Below are 14,372 nucleotides of genomic sequence, written 5' to 3'. Positions count from 1 at the left end.
TTCGCCAGAAGCAGTTAATCATGCTGGCCACATGACCCGGAAGCTGTCCCTCGGCCAATAAAGTGAGATGAGCGCCGCAACCCCAGAGTGGGCAACGACTGGACCTAATGCTCAGGGGTCCCTTTACCTTTTACCCAGACAATAATCAAGATAAAATATTGGGGGTGGGCAAGTAAGCCCTGCCTTGCATAATCGATCACTATTGGAGCGGGGCAGCCTCCTCAAATATTTTTGGGGGAGTCCCTCGGCCCCTAGGAGTGGGCTTCTACGTATCCGAGCCTCTGACGTGCTCCAAAGAAATCCCTTGACACAAAAAGTACACCCGTCTCTCCTAAGTGCTTCCAAGAGCAGCTCGGCAGTGCAGGGAGGAGCCGAGTCCGCTCCGCGCACACTCCGGTGCGGGTTTTCTCAGCTGACGCTCGAGTGGGTGGTTTCTTGACTTGGCCCGGCTCCCCGCCCCGTGCGAAGCCAGAGCGAGCGCCGGCTTGGAGAGAGCTCTAGTAGGCTGCTGCGCCGAGTGAGTGGCCGGACGGAGGGGATGGGCAGCTCGTGCTAAGGGCTCGATCCGGACCGCCTTCGCCGCTCGCCATGTAGCGCTGGCCGCGGGCGCTCTCCTCTCGCCTGGTCTGGTGGAACTGTTCCCGAGCAGCCCGGCGGGGACCATGCGGAGAGCCCCGGCGCCTGGGCTGCTGGTGCTCCCGCCGCCCTCGCCGCTCCTTCTGCTGCTGGGGCTGCTGGCGCTGGACAGGGGCTGCACGGCGCAGTACTCGAGCGATCTGTGCAGCTGGAAGGGGAGGTAAGAGCTCGCGGGGCGGACGGGGAACCCTCGGCGCCCGGTGGCAACACGGATCAGCCCGGCGCTCCATGTGCGCTGCCAATTGCTGGGTCTTTGTCTGGGCATATCCCCGCACCTAGCCTTTGCTTCCCTGGATGCGCCCCTGCAAGGTTTTTGCACGCTTGGGATGCGCCCTCCTCCCTCTCGTCTTTCCGCCCAAGCCAATCTTCTTTACTCTCTCGGTGGGCAGTTCTCCGTGCCACCTCCGAGAGGGTCGACGCTCCCTTTAAACCGAGCGCGCACCCTCCGAGAGGCGCTTCAGCCCTTCCTCTTCTAGGGGCGCAGAAAGGGCGGGCAGATGCTATCCTTCCATTTCTCTCTGGCCACTTTCATGGGCTCTGCTTTTGGAGCTCTTCCTCACCGCACCCCCCCCCCCCGCCTCTGTTTTTACGACCATTTCTTCCCTTTTGCTCTTTGAGAGAACCGGGGCTTGGATCCGGCTTCACCGCGGAGCGAATGCTTGCTTCCTCTTGCAACTTCTGCCCTTATGAATGCAGGGAGAGGGGGGGGGGGGTCCCTTAGTTATTCTCCGGGTTTTGTTAAGTAAAGTTTCGCTCCGGCTTGGAGTAACTGGCTGGGGGGGGGGGGGGAGAAGAATTGAAGAGGCGCTTCGTCCCGCGCTGGGCTCACTTGCTCCAGCGGCTCACGGACACATGGATTTGATTGTTGCGAAGGGATAAAAGCAACCTCTCCTCCTCCTCTTCTGCTGTTTGCTCTGATTTATTGGAAGCGGGAAGGGGGGGGGAGGAGGAGGAGAGGGGGGCACTTTGATTAACATTCCAGGAGTGTTCAGGATGAGTATTGCCAAAGCAACGGGCAAAGGCGGGAGTGGGGGGGGGGGAGCGGGAGGGCGGCTTGGCTTTTCGCAGACAAAGGTAGAGCGTTTCTCTGGACTGACCACGCAGCGACACCGGCCACATCTGTGCAACCCAACACCCGAATAACACACTCTGCACCTCCTCGCCGCTGACCTTCTGCATTCAAGCGTTCACTTCGCTGTAACACAATAGGCTTGTAAGTCCTCCCTTTTAGGAGGCGAGTTGACAGGGGTGGTGCGGATTGTTCGCGCTTGGCGAAGCTGCAACGCGGAGAGAGAGAGAGAGAGAGCTGGCTTCGGTTTTGTTTAAATCCCCTCGGTGGGATTTCGCTGTCTTAACATTCCCGCCCCCGCTTTGGAACGCACCTGATTAGTAGGACAGGTCTCTCCCCCACACTCCCACAAATTCGAACACACTTAATTCAGGGTTGTTGTTGTTTGTTTGCCATATTGGGTTACTTACCTTAAGATTTTTTTTTTTTTTACTTTTTTATGGAGGGGGCGAAATCCTAATTTAGAGGCCTGCTTTTTTTTTTCCTGGGTGGAGTTAGCTCTCCCTCGGAAATCGTAAAAGTGGTGCGTACTTGTGGGTGTTTTTAACATTTGCCCGAACCTCCTCTGGAGTTCACCTGTTGCTGAACAATACTGATCTCTGGAAAGATACTGGTCTGGTCTCTGTTACAGCTGTGGCATCACGTCACTCCTGTTCCTTCAGATTTAAATCAGCATCGCTGATGGCAGATTCTTACCCAGTGTTCCATGTCTGCCACAGCTATGCTAATCGTTCTGGTTGTGAAATCTTTTAAAACTGCTTGGCTCCAAAAGCTCCTCCCCCCCCCCCACTTTAATCCGCTGTAATCATTTTAATGTGTCTTTATGGTTTTCAAAAACCTTTTATAGATCACGACTTTTGAGGGCTAGATTTTCATTCAGAAATGAAACCATGGCTAAATGGAGTGCATTTGTAATCTATATTTGGTTTCTTCGGGACACTTAAAAACCCCTCAAATGGGGTTACCGGTGGAAGACTTTAAAACTAGTACATAAATTGGTTGGCTTTGCGTAACAATTTGACTATTTTGGGGAATAGCTAAAGATCAAAGAGGCGGAAATAAGGTTTTTGTTACATTTTTTCCAGCTGATTCCTGTTGTTGTTTGGGGTGTGAGGGAGAATTCAGGCACCTCTGTTTTCTTTTATTGGGGACAGGAATCTTGAGTGTCAAGGATTGTTACATGTACATTGGCATTTTTCTATATTTTTGGCATTATCTAGAAAGATAATTGCTGAAAATAGTGACATGGGCCACTTGCTGGGGGGGAGGGGAATCGGGTAATTGTAATGGCCAATTGACTCGGGGCATAATTTTAACAGTTTCACAGCCACATTTCCTGACAATGTGGTTTGCTGAAATTGGTAGCTTTTTGAGCAAAACCCACTAATTCTCAGACTGTGATCCTAAATACATCTGCCTGAAACAGAAGCATTTTCTATCAGCATCAGTGTGGTTTACCACAAAAATAAGTTTTAAGAGCCCTCGGGATTCGCTTCGATCGCAGGTCCTTAAACCCAGCCCTAACAACAAACCTATAAGGTGGGATACTAGTGTTTCCAGCCTAGATTGGGGTCCCAGAGAGTGGCATGCTTAAAATTGCCTCATAGAGGCAAAACATTTAAAGCCAAGGACTTCCTGATTTCTACTTGGTCTTTCAGCTACCAGCTCGTTAATATATTGCTATGCTGATGAATGAAGTCTCTCTTCTAAGCTCGTCAATGTTCTGAATGCCAGCCACAGGGAATGTGTGTAGCCAACATGACTCACTTTCCTGTTGTGAGGCTGACCCAGCCATTCTCCTCTCTCCCCCCCTTACCCCCTGTCTGTCATCATGTATTTTAGTTTCGTGGAATGACACATTATTGTGGTTGCACAAGCAGAGAACATCTGACGTCTGAAAAATAGGTGGAACTGACCAAAACAGGTGCCTCTGGTCTGAGCCATTCTGCCTAGGCTGCAGAGTAGTGTGGGGAGGGCTGTAGCTCAGGGCTAGAGCACTGGTCTTGCATGCAAAGGATCTCAAATTCAATCCCTGGCATCTCCAGGTAGCAGAGGGAAAGACACCTGTGTGAAACCCTGCAGACTTGCTTCCCAGTCAGTGTGAATACACTAATAGCCTGACTTGATTTAAGGCAGTTTTTTCTTGGAAGGGTAGGCCTTTAATGGCTGCTAGTTTTGATGCATATATGCCACATCCCAGATCACAGTCCGGGTACCAGCAATGAGAGGTCTGTTGCCCCCGTGTATTCTGCTTAAGGGCTTCCCCTCTGGGCATGTGGCTGCCCATTTTTGAGAGTCAGGGTACAGGACTAGGCAGGCCTATGGTCTGACCCTCTTCCTATGTGCTTATATAGATCTAAGAACATCACACGGGTAACAAATTGAGCTTTTGGCCTTCTGGAATGGACAAGGACTGATGCTGCAGCCTATGCACCTCTCTGTTTACAGGAATGGCTGGTGTGCTGTCCATCAAATGCTTTTTGGGACTCCAGTTCCCAGCAGCCTCAGCCTGCATGGCCAGTGGTAAGGGATGATGGGAGTTGTAGTCCAGCAACATCTGGCAGGCACCACAACAGCTGCCGTAGTCAATGGTTACTATTTAATGGATAGCTGCTTTGGCATCATGGTTCAACTAGAGGGATGAGTTTGGAAGTTGGAATACCAGGTTCAGAATCCTGCTGCGCTTTGACGTTCGCTGGATAGGCCACAGGCAAGGTTTTACATTTTCAGCTTAACCAGCTTCTACCTCACAGGGTTCTTGTGAGACTTAATCATGCAATCCTTCCCTGCCCAATGTTGTTATCTGACACTGGAAAGGGTTGTTGGTGTGATAGGCTGTTTTCAGGGAACGGCACCAGGTGGCTTTGCATCCAGCACTCCCTAGAGCAGGGGTAGGCAACCTAAGGCCCGGGGGCCGGATACGGTCCAATTGCCTTCTAAATCCAGCCCCCGGATGGTCTGGAAATCAGTGTGTTTTTACATGAGTAGAATGTGTCCTTTTATTTAAAATGCATCTCTGGGTTATTTGTGGGGCATGGGAATTCGTTCATCCCCCCCCCTTCAAAATATAGTCCAGCCCACCACATGGTCTGAGGGACGGTGGACCGGCCCACAGCTGAAAAAGGTTGCTGACCCCTGCCCTAGAGATCCCTCTGAGGAGTTCCATTCCTAGGCCCCTCCATTGCGCCAGTCTGGAGCTGGCATAGCACAAAGAAAAGGAAGAGCCATTCAGTGGCCATCCTGGCTGAGTGTGAGCCAAAGGTCTTGGGATGCCTAGCTGCATGTCCAGCTTCTCACTCCTGTCTAGTCCAAGTTAGGATTGCCCTTTAAAATGCTCTTGTGCCGTGAGGTCCTTGATTCAGCTATACAGTATGGTAATATAATCAATACACTGCACCAATTCTTAATTGGTGGATTTTGTAAGCAAGCATTGTTTTTTAAAAAAGAAGCAACTTGAGGCAATTGATTCCTGGGGGAATTGGGGAAATTCCTTCAACCAGGAAGGCTGTGACCAGCCCTAGTAGTCTATTTCCCATCTGTATCCTTGTAGTCTGCCCTCATAAGACGTTTGTTACCGCAGAATGTTAGGGCTTTCCCCACATAATCTCCCGTCTGCATTCAGTCTGATTGCATTGGAAGAAATAGGTCTCTTTTTGTGTCACCCCAGGCACTGGGAATAGATTGCCCTGTGGCAGCAGATGAGGTTACAGGTACTGCCAACAATTTGTGAAGAGATATAGTGCATCAGTACCTATACTGTGGTGGCCAATCTCCATAGTTAAAGATCACAAAAGTCCTAAGATGTTTAAATAAAAAATGCCAGACCTACTTTTTTACTTTATTTCTCTCTACCCCAAGATCTCTGTTTCCATTTTTATTTGGCCAGAAAACAATAGAAGTTAAAATGAATGCATTGTTGTCCTGTCAGGCCTCTTACATATTAGATATTTAATTTCATGTTTCATACCTTTTGGTAATGAATCTTCTGACCACCCCATGCAAAAGATGTACTTTCATCCTGACCAGCTCTAGTGAGTGGCAGCTTTAACTAGGTCACGAGTCTTTAGCCAAGGAAATCTATGTGTTTCTTGAAATTGCATTCAGTGTTCTCCATTCCATTAGGAACTTGGCATGTTACCCCTAACTGCTTGTTCTTCCCAATTTTGCTTTACCCCATTTGCGGCTTGTGGGATATAATTGGCCCCAGTGAAAACTTCTACAGTGCACCCACTTTCAACTCTCAGTAGCAAAGAAATTTGCAGAAAATCTCATGCATAAATCCATTGTCCCAATGTCAAGCTTGCGTACTGTGGAAACTTCAAAGCGAAACTCCCATTTTCTTCTCCAATGACTTATATCTTCCTTTCTAGATAACTTTACCCCCGCTGAAGAATGATCACATTTTGGAGCAAGAATAGTATTTTGCTCATATGATGTTGATAACGCAAACTGCTTTTAGGGGGAAATACAGCAACTTCTTCGCTTGATGCAACCACAATAAAGTCATTACTAAAATGTAGATTATCTGAGGTTTGATGGGTTGCAGAGCCCAGTTAGCATGCTGTCAACTGCTTTGCTCTTGAGAATGCCAGATGTGCTTGGGTTAAAGGAGTGGGACTTTCATGTACGTTGGATTTTTGAACCGAACACTGTAGCCACTGTAGGTAGTGGCTCCCCTGGCATGACTGTAACCACACAACATCCCTATGAGTGAGACTGTGACTTCATTTTTGTAAATGTGGGTGATAAGGGCACAACTAGTCAAAATCAGGCAGTTCCTCCTTTTGAGAAGAGGGGTTTGAATCCAGCTCAGTGTAACAATCTGCCCACCACCAGACCACACTGTGGCAAAGAACACTGTCTGCATCTCATGTCCCAGCTGAGTGATGCAGATCTCAAATATATCAAGTGTTTCTTTGTGTTGGTGGGCAAAAGCACAGAGGTCAAGAACCAGCTCCTTCTCCCACAAGCATCTATGCTCTTGATGTGGCTTTCAGGATTATTCAGCAGCATGTGTTTGTAGACAGTATTATGATGATGATTATTAGAATTTGACTTTTTTGGAGCTTCCTCATGTAACCTCTGAACAGAATGTTATACTGACATTCCCAATAATGTCAGCCACTTCGCTTTTAAATGGAAACCATATGTTGGGCTGTGTGCTGCTTCCTATTCCCTCTCCTCCTTCCCAGTAATATCTCCCACAACTAATTTTAAACGCCGGTTGAGCTTAAATATGTATCCTCTTCTCCCTCCCTCCCCCCCCCCCCGCTCTTGCATAGCAGCAAAGTCATTTGACTCCTGGGGTTTAACATCACTTATATTCTCTCAATTGTTTCATCTGCTTTCACAAGTTGCTACACTCCAGCTCCTATGAGCTCCAGCCAGCATGGCCAATGGTCAGAGATGATGGGGTTTGGAGTTCAATAACATCTGGTGGGAACCAAAATTTGGGGAAGGCTGATTTATATAAACATGGGGAGATTTGGGTGGCTGGTGTGAATGCGGTGGAGGACTGAACAAACCTCAGTGTTACCTGTTATCCACAGCTTTTGTGAGCGAGTTGCCTTGTCACTCAACGTCTGTTATAAATGTTAGTAATTTGAACCTCCCAAAGATGTTGAATGGCCCCAGATAATGGAAATTATTATTGCAACCAAAGGGTAGCCAATGTGTGGTGTCCTATATATGTTGTTAGACTCCCAATTCCCATCAGCCCCAGCCAAGCATGGTCAGTGTTCAGGGATGATGGTAGTTGTAGTCTGTGACATCTGAAGAGTACCATGTTGGCTACCCTTGTTGCAACTTTTTCAGATAAGCACCAGAGTTGAATTCATACCTGAAAGCCTTTTCAAGCTTCATGGCCTTGCCATGTTCCGCAGCCGCTATTTAAATCCCCACAACTTATTTATCTGAGCATATACAGTATTCTCTTGAAATAAATGGAGGCGCTCTTACAGTAAACTATCCATCTTTCCTTTCCTCCCCCAGTGGACTAACACACGAGTCTCACAAAAAAGATGTTGAACAGGTCTACCTCCGCTGCGCCGAAGGATCCATAGACTGGATGTATCCCACAGGAGCGCTGATAGTGAACCTGCGACCCAGTATTGTATCTTCCTCTTCCAAGCATTGGACTGTCTGCATAAAGCCCTTCAAGGACTCCGCAGGAGCAAATATTTATTTGGAAAAAACTGGAGAACTGAAACTGCTGGTCCAAGATGGGGATCACAGCCCCGCCCGAGTGCATTGCTTCAGCTTTGAACAAGGCGGACTCTTTGTCGAGGCCACCCCTCAGCAGGACATTAGCAGGAAGATCACAGGCTTCCAGTATGAACTGATAAACAAGGGGACGGCATCCGATTTGCACATGGTTTCTGGTAAGTTGCGAGACGATCCATTGCAGTTGCACTGCCCTGGTTTTGAATGCTCAGTGTCTGCCAAAGTGAATGTGAAAATAGTACACTGGGGGGGGGGTGTCTACAGTCCATCAGTTGTCTGGTTACACAAAGTAGCTAGAAAGAAAGTTGTACTCTTCAGAAATGGTTATGGTGGAGCTCCTTCTAGGAAGAAAAATGTTAAGAAATAAACAGATATTTCTTACCTTTCTAACAGGTCACTGTTATGCAACTTTGCTTGTTGCTCCTGAAATGAACAACCTGTATTCAGTGTGTGTGTGTGTATTTACCTCAAGGTACCAAGTCACAAATCCCCTGCCCTTTTTTAAAAAAAAATATTATTGCTTTCTCTCTACCCCACACCTTGTGTACAGGTATGAATTGTGAGACAGGCCCCAAATCAAAATGATAACATAAATGACTGAAAAGAGAGGCCATGAATTGTAAACTTGGAGCTACTTTGCACATGATAGACTTCCCAGTAGGAAAGTGCATGTACCTCATTGGGATAATCACATCAGCCTGTTGTCCTGCATGTACAGTGGTTCAGTGGCAAGTGATTCAGCCAATTGTTGCTGGACAAAGACTTCCTTCCTCATTCCACTCCTATTGTTCTGCTTCTGTTCCTCCTATTCCTTGACCTAATTACTCTTTTGTTGCAAAGGAGTGGTTCTTCTCCTGGGGCAAGGCCTGCCTTATCACATCTTATAATCTCCTCAATCTCAGTGAAGATGTACAGTTGATATGACACATCTTGCCATGTGGTGTAATTTAGCGGTGCCTCGGTGCCTTTAGCCCAAACAGGCCTTAGGGACCTACTACTTAGGTTTTCAGCCAGATATTTGTATGGTGGTAGTGCTGCTGTTGTGACCCACCATAGAGCAGGCCATGGCCCAGTACTGAGTTCTGACCCACCACTTTTGCACTAACATGTAAAAGAAACCCATTTCTTTCAAACGTTTGTATCTTCATGTGTTTTATTCCCTCCATCCTCAAAACTGCATTGAATAAAGAATGCATGGCACGGCCTAAAGAATATGCACTGAGTTATTAACAGCATCCTAGGGGGCACAGATACCTTTTGTATCAAACGAGGAAAGGCCAGGGCGCTGTTGGGTACTGCCACCAGCTTTCAGACAAATTCATAACTGGGCAGTTTTTCAGGCACCTGGGTTGGGCTGGTTGTGGTCTTCAGAGCTGAAATTTCACATCATATTAGGTCAGTTGCTATCCTTTGATTCTGATGAGACACGATACAAATGTTTTGTGGCTACTGAAGCACCACTTAATAACCAGCATTTCAAAGTCACAACACACACAACTTTTGAGTCCAGCTCCTACTTGTGCTTCAGGCATTCTTTTTTGGTTTTTTTTGGTCTTTTCGAGTGGAAATTTTCGGTTCTGCAAAGTAATGTTGGCTGCCTGTCAATTCAAAATGTGTAGACTGCAGACATCTGTTTTTTTGGGTGACCTTGCACGTGTAACTCTACTTTGGCTGCAACAGCTGCTGCAATTCTCCGCAGCAGCTGATAGGTGGCGCATTTGGCATTGCAACTGACTATTGGATATTTTGCTCTCAATTATGTTTTTCTTTTTGCTTTCTGAGATATTTTAAAGTTGGATATTTTGGAATCTTAAATTATTTCTAGAGACTACATTGCAACAAAATCTGTTGCAGTGCATTCCTGATTCTGTGCAGTATTAAGTCCCACTTAATTTATTGGGACTTGAGGTATAAGATAGTAACTTTAGCATATGATTGCCCATATTCTAGCAAACCACATGCTGATTATTTCTGTAGATTCAGCTATAAATTTATAAGCCCTTTTGCACTCACATAGTTCTCCCCCACTTAAACTAGGGAGAAATGAACCACACTCCATTGTTTAGTGTTGCATCTGAGCCAGGGACCATGGTTTATTCTACTCCAGACAAACCATAATGATAAGCCAAGAACAAGCTTCAGTTCCAATGTAATGCTAAGCCAGGGATGGTGGTTTTTTTCTCCCAAATGTGAGCAGGAGGAATAAGGCAAGTGTGATCACCTCGGCTCATGGGAGGTAAGCCATGGTTCGAGGTTTACTGTGGTACACAAAGGCTGTCTCATGTTTGGTAGCTAGGACCCATCAGTTAAATTCTAGTGAAAATTCTTCTTTTTTTACACCACATTTACAACACATTCTTATGCATTTCAGGTGCAAATCCCACTGAGTTCAATGGAACTTGCTTCCAGGGATCATGTGTAGTATTGCTGCATTTGCCTTCCTTACTGACTAATGGGAGGTGGTAGAGTTCTAGAAAGGTGTGAATTGATCCTAGCTTGAGAGATAATAGTTTTGAAGGGCTAAAAGAAGGCAGCTGTGAAGTTTATGCTTAATGAGGTTTCACATAAGTTGAACTTATTTCCCCCTCCCTGCAGTCATGTACTCTCATCAGCCAAATGACTACTTGCTTCTCTCCCTGCACCCTTATGATATTACTGAACCCTGCCCTTAATTTTTTTTTCTGCTCCTTTTCCTAACCTAGCTGTCATCAAAGCACCCGAGTCATCATATTAATACTTTAATGACCCGTTGTGCCCCCAGAATTATGACATTGCAGAGTGCATCAGCACATAAGCAGTGTTTGGCAGAGTGCCATGGTTTTAATTAGTAGATCCAGCATTTTATTAGTTTGCACTCCTCCATTCTCAATCTGGGCTTTGCAAATAATGCCATGAAAACTAGACTTCCCCAAGCAAGCTTCTTGGAGCAGGGAACAAACACTGTGTTGTAAACCATGTTCTATTGGTTTAGCCATATTCCTATGGTACATACCCATTTATGTTCTGTGGTTTTGGGGAGTTTCATTCAAAGACATGCTATACAGTGGACTTGGTTGTCATTTGATGTTAAATCCCAGGGTGTAGGATTGGCAGAAGCCATGGCAGGTGATCTCCATTGTGTATGTACTTGACTTGGGTTCCCTTCACTCCATAAGTGAGTTTGAAACATTTTGTGAATGAGCAAAGATTGGGAATTACCTTTTTAATGGATAGCAACATGTGAGTTGTGTCTGCTGCTAATTTCAGCAGCTGAAAGGGAATGACTGGTCCACTGATGTATGCTGACCTAAGGCTGGAGTTATGTAAATAGGAAGGAGTAATTAGGCAGCATTTCTATATATGTGGCAAAAAGAGTGTGTCTGATGCTCATGCCACCCCCTCCTGTAAGCACAAAACCACAAAGTTCACATTGGACTGTGGTGCTGAAAGTGAACTATATAACATCATCCAGGAGATACTGGTTTCACACACAGTGCTAAACCATGGCTTAGTGCTATGAGCAAGCCCTACGCAGCAGCTTAATTCTGACTTGCTATGGTCCATGAAGCCACAGGCTATGTCTTGGTGCTATGTGCAACCCTAGCACCCGTTCCCAACCGTGACATGCACCATCACCACCAGGTGCTCACTAAACTACCAAAGCACAAGAGCAGGCAAAGAACAAGCCATCATCTGTGGGACAAATTGTTAACACGTTCTTTTTTTAAAAAAAAAATAACAAAAAAACTATGGCTTAGCCTTATGTGTGAACCAGGCCACTGTGTGATGTGTAGGATCTAAGGGCAGAGCTACACATTACAAAGAACTTGCATTTTGTCTCTGTAACATCTTTTTGCCTGCTTTCCTTGCATCAGTATGCTACACATTTTCATGCTCTCATCTTTGGCAACCAGTGATGTATTTTGTGTGTGTGTGGGTGGGGGCATAATGATGAATCAGGACATGGGGTAATTTGCAATAGAAATTCAACATGGGGCTTCTGAGTGTGTGTGAGAGAACAGCTAAGAAGAGGACAAAGTAGTGAGTAACTTTCTTTGAAATCTTCTGAGATCAGCTTGAAAGCTATATAGCCAGTGGCACTACCAACTGAGAGGAAAACTAATAAAATTAGAGACAGCCCCCTCCCTCCCTTTCCACTCTGTCTCACTCTGTCATATAAATCTGGAATGGGAACTTTACTAAAGCACTTGAGAATAAACAAAGAAGGTTTGGGACTGAGGCTCGCTCAAAGGTAACCACTATATGCGCACACAAAAATACAGTGCTGCCTCAAATCTTTCTTCTTCTTTTTTTTAATGAAAGGAAGGAAAGTTGGGGTCCCTCACTGAGCTTGAATAATCTTTCTTTGCAGCTGTTCATCTAGGATTCCAATCCCCTTACTCATGTTGAAAAGCACTTTACTCCATGAGAGTTTGCTCTGTATATTCAAAGTGCTTTTTAAACTCCAAGCTCCTTAGTTTTCACTGGAAAACTGCTTCCCTGTGCCTTAGCCAAGATCTGCAAACTTAATTTACTGGAATTCAGAAATATAAGCCCCTGTTACCTTCAGGGGTTGTTCTGCATTAGGCCAAGTCAAACTTTAACAAACATTTCCTCTATCTTGATGGGATCTACTTCTTGTAAGGCAGGTCTGCCGGTTTATGGGTTTGCTATATTTTAATGTCCGGTAGCGAGTTGAAAACATTTATAAATGTCCACATTGAAATGCCGCTCAAGTGAGAACAGTAACCAGCTTATTTTCCAAAGGTTAATGTTTGAGGAATATAGCTCTTGAAAAGCCTTTTCTCTGGTATGAGGCAAAAGTGTGGGTGGGAAACAGAGATGAAGGATGGATGTGTACAGGTGACACACACACACCTCAACAGTTGCACATGATGACATTTGGGACAGATTCTGGAAGCAGGTGAGGAATGTTACAGAATGCCTGATAAGATACAGAAATTACGAAGCTGCCTTATATACAGTCGGGCCACTACCCAAGTAGCTCAGCATTGGCCGCACTGACTGTAGCAGCTGTCTATGGTTTCAGACCAGGGTTTTCGCCATCTCTACCTGGGGATGTCATGGATTGAACCGGAGACCTTCTGAATGCAACACACTCTGCTGAGCTATAGCTCTTATCCAAGGACATGCATTGATTTGAATTCAGGGTCTCTCTTGACCCTGTGATCCACACCAATGTATGGTTGCGGGAGAACCACGGTGTCCTGACTGTAAAAATGGTTAACCCTGGTGGAGACGTAACCATGGGTTAATATGCATAACAGAATGGACAGAGGAATTTGCTTGTGGGGGGAGGGGGTGGTGGAGAGCACACAGCCTGATTCCAAGGTATGAACCACGGTCAGTGGAACAGCATAAACACATCTATGTGAGCTTAGTATCTCTCGTGTTCCAAATATAGCACCAAAACCAAGAAAAGCACAGGGGACTGTGTAAGCTTTGAAATTTTCCCTCCCCTCTCATCATGTGGAAAGGTTCTTTGGGGTAGAATGTATGGTCTGAGTAGGCCTAAGGTGGCAATAAAGTCACTTCTACGCCTTGCAATCCTGTCAATTAATAAAAGCTTATTCCCACCCCCCACCTTTCCTCTCAGACACGGCTTCTCTTTCAAATGTCAAGTAGGCATTCGACTGAACCTTGTTTAATGATTCACCCCCACCTACCCTGTTCTTTTGGGCTTAAATTTTGTTGGCAGGAGAGGAAAGGGCGGAAGGATGTGCGAGCAAAAGAGCTGTAGCTTATTTGAGGCTGCACAGGCCCCTGGAACCTGCTTTGCAGAGTTTTGCCTGCCAAAAGGCTCATAATGACCTTTTCACAAAAAAGCTACGTTTTCAGAGCCAAAGCAAGGTTACACCCAAAAGCAGTGGCTGGGAGGAGAGAGAGAGAGAGAGAAAGAAAGAAAAAGAGAGAGAGAGAGAGAGAGAGAGAGAGGAGCCCTCCCATCCTAACAGTGACGCATCCCATTCTGGAGAGGCCAAACAGGTTATTTAAAATTAATAAATGAGCACTTTTTTTTCTTTGTCTAATCCTTCAGACATACATGCATTTTAAAAAAGGTCAGCAGGTTCTGCGGGTACTCGGAGTAATATGATGCAGATTACTGGAAACATAAGCCTTTTAGAAGCCCAGTCAATTTTTAGCCAGCTAACATCATATTTGCATCTTGCAGTGTCCTTAAACCCCCCCCCACAAAAAACCAAAACTGATTAGGTGAGACATGTACAGGTACTTGTCTAAATACTACAGTCTTTACCAGCCTAGTATCCTGCATAGGTTTTGAACAGTTCCCAAGAATATATCTGCATGGGGTTTAGGTGCTGGGCATCTCCTGTTGATGTCAGGGCACCTGCCTGTATTCAGAATTTAGTATTTGGATCTCATCTCCCTGAAGCTCTGAGATTGTTTCTGGATGAAAGCCCACTGAGTAAGGCTGATTCATGCT

General features: G+C 45.9%; 1 protein-coding gene across 1 annotated transcript in view; it reads left to right on the top strand.

The window, feature by feature from the left end:
• Positions 1 to 329: 329 nt before the first annotated feature.
• The window catches only part of METRNL (meteorin like, glial cell differentiation regulator), a 28,303-nt gene continuing 14,260 nt past the window's right edge, over positions 330 to 14,372 (top strand). The window contains exons 1-2 of the mRNA XM_083428434.1: positions 330 to 796; positions 7,697 to 8,085. Coding sequence (XP_083284560.1) covers positions 663 to 796; positions 7,697 to 8,085 — 523 coding nt within the window. The 5' untranslated portion in view covers positions 330 to 662. The remainder of the gene's footprint in view (positions 797 to 7,696; positions 8,086 to 14,372) is intronic.

Source organism: Podarcis tiliguerta, assembly GCF_965153285.1.
Source record: "Podarcis tiliguerta genome assembly, chromosome: 2".
Lineage (NCBI taxonomy): Eukaryota > Metazoa > Chordata > Lepidosauria > Squamata > Lacertidae > Podarcis > Podarcis tiliguerta.
This window is presented reverse-complemented; position numbering and strand designations above follow the sequence as displayed.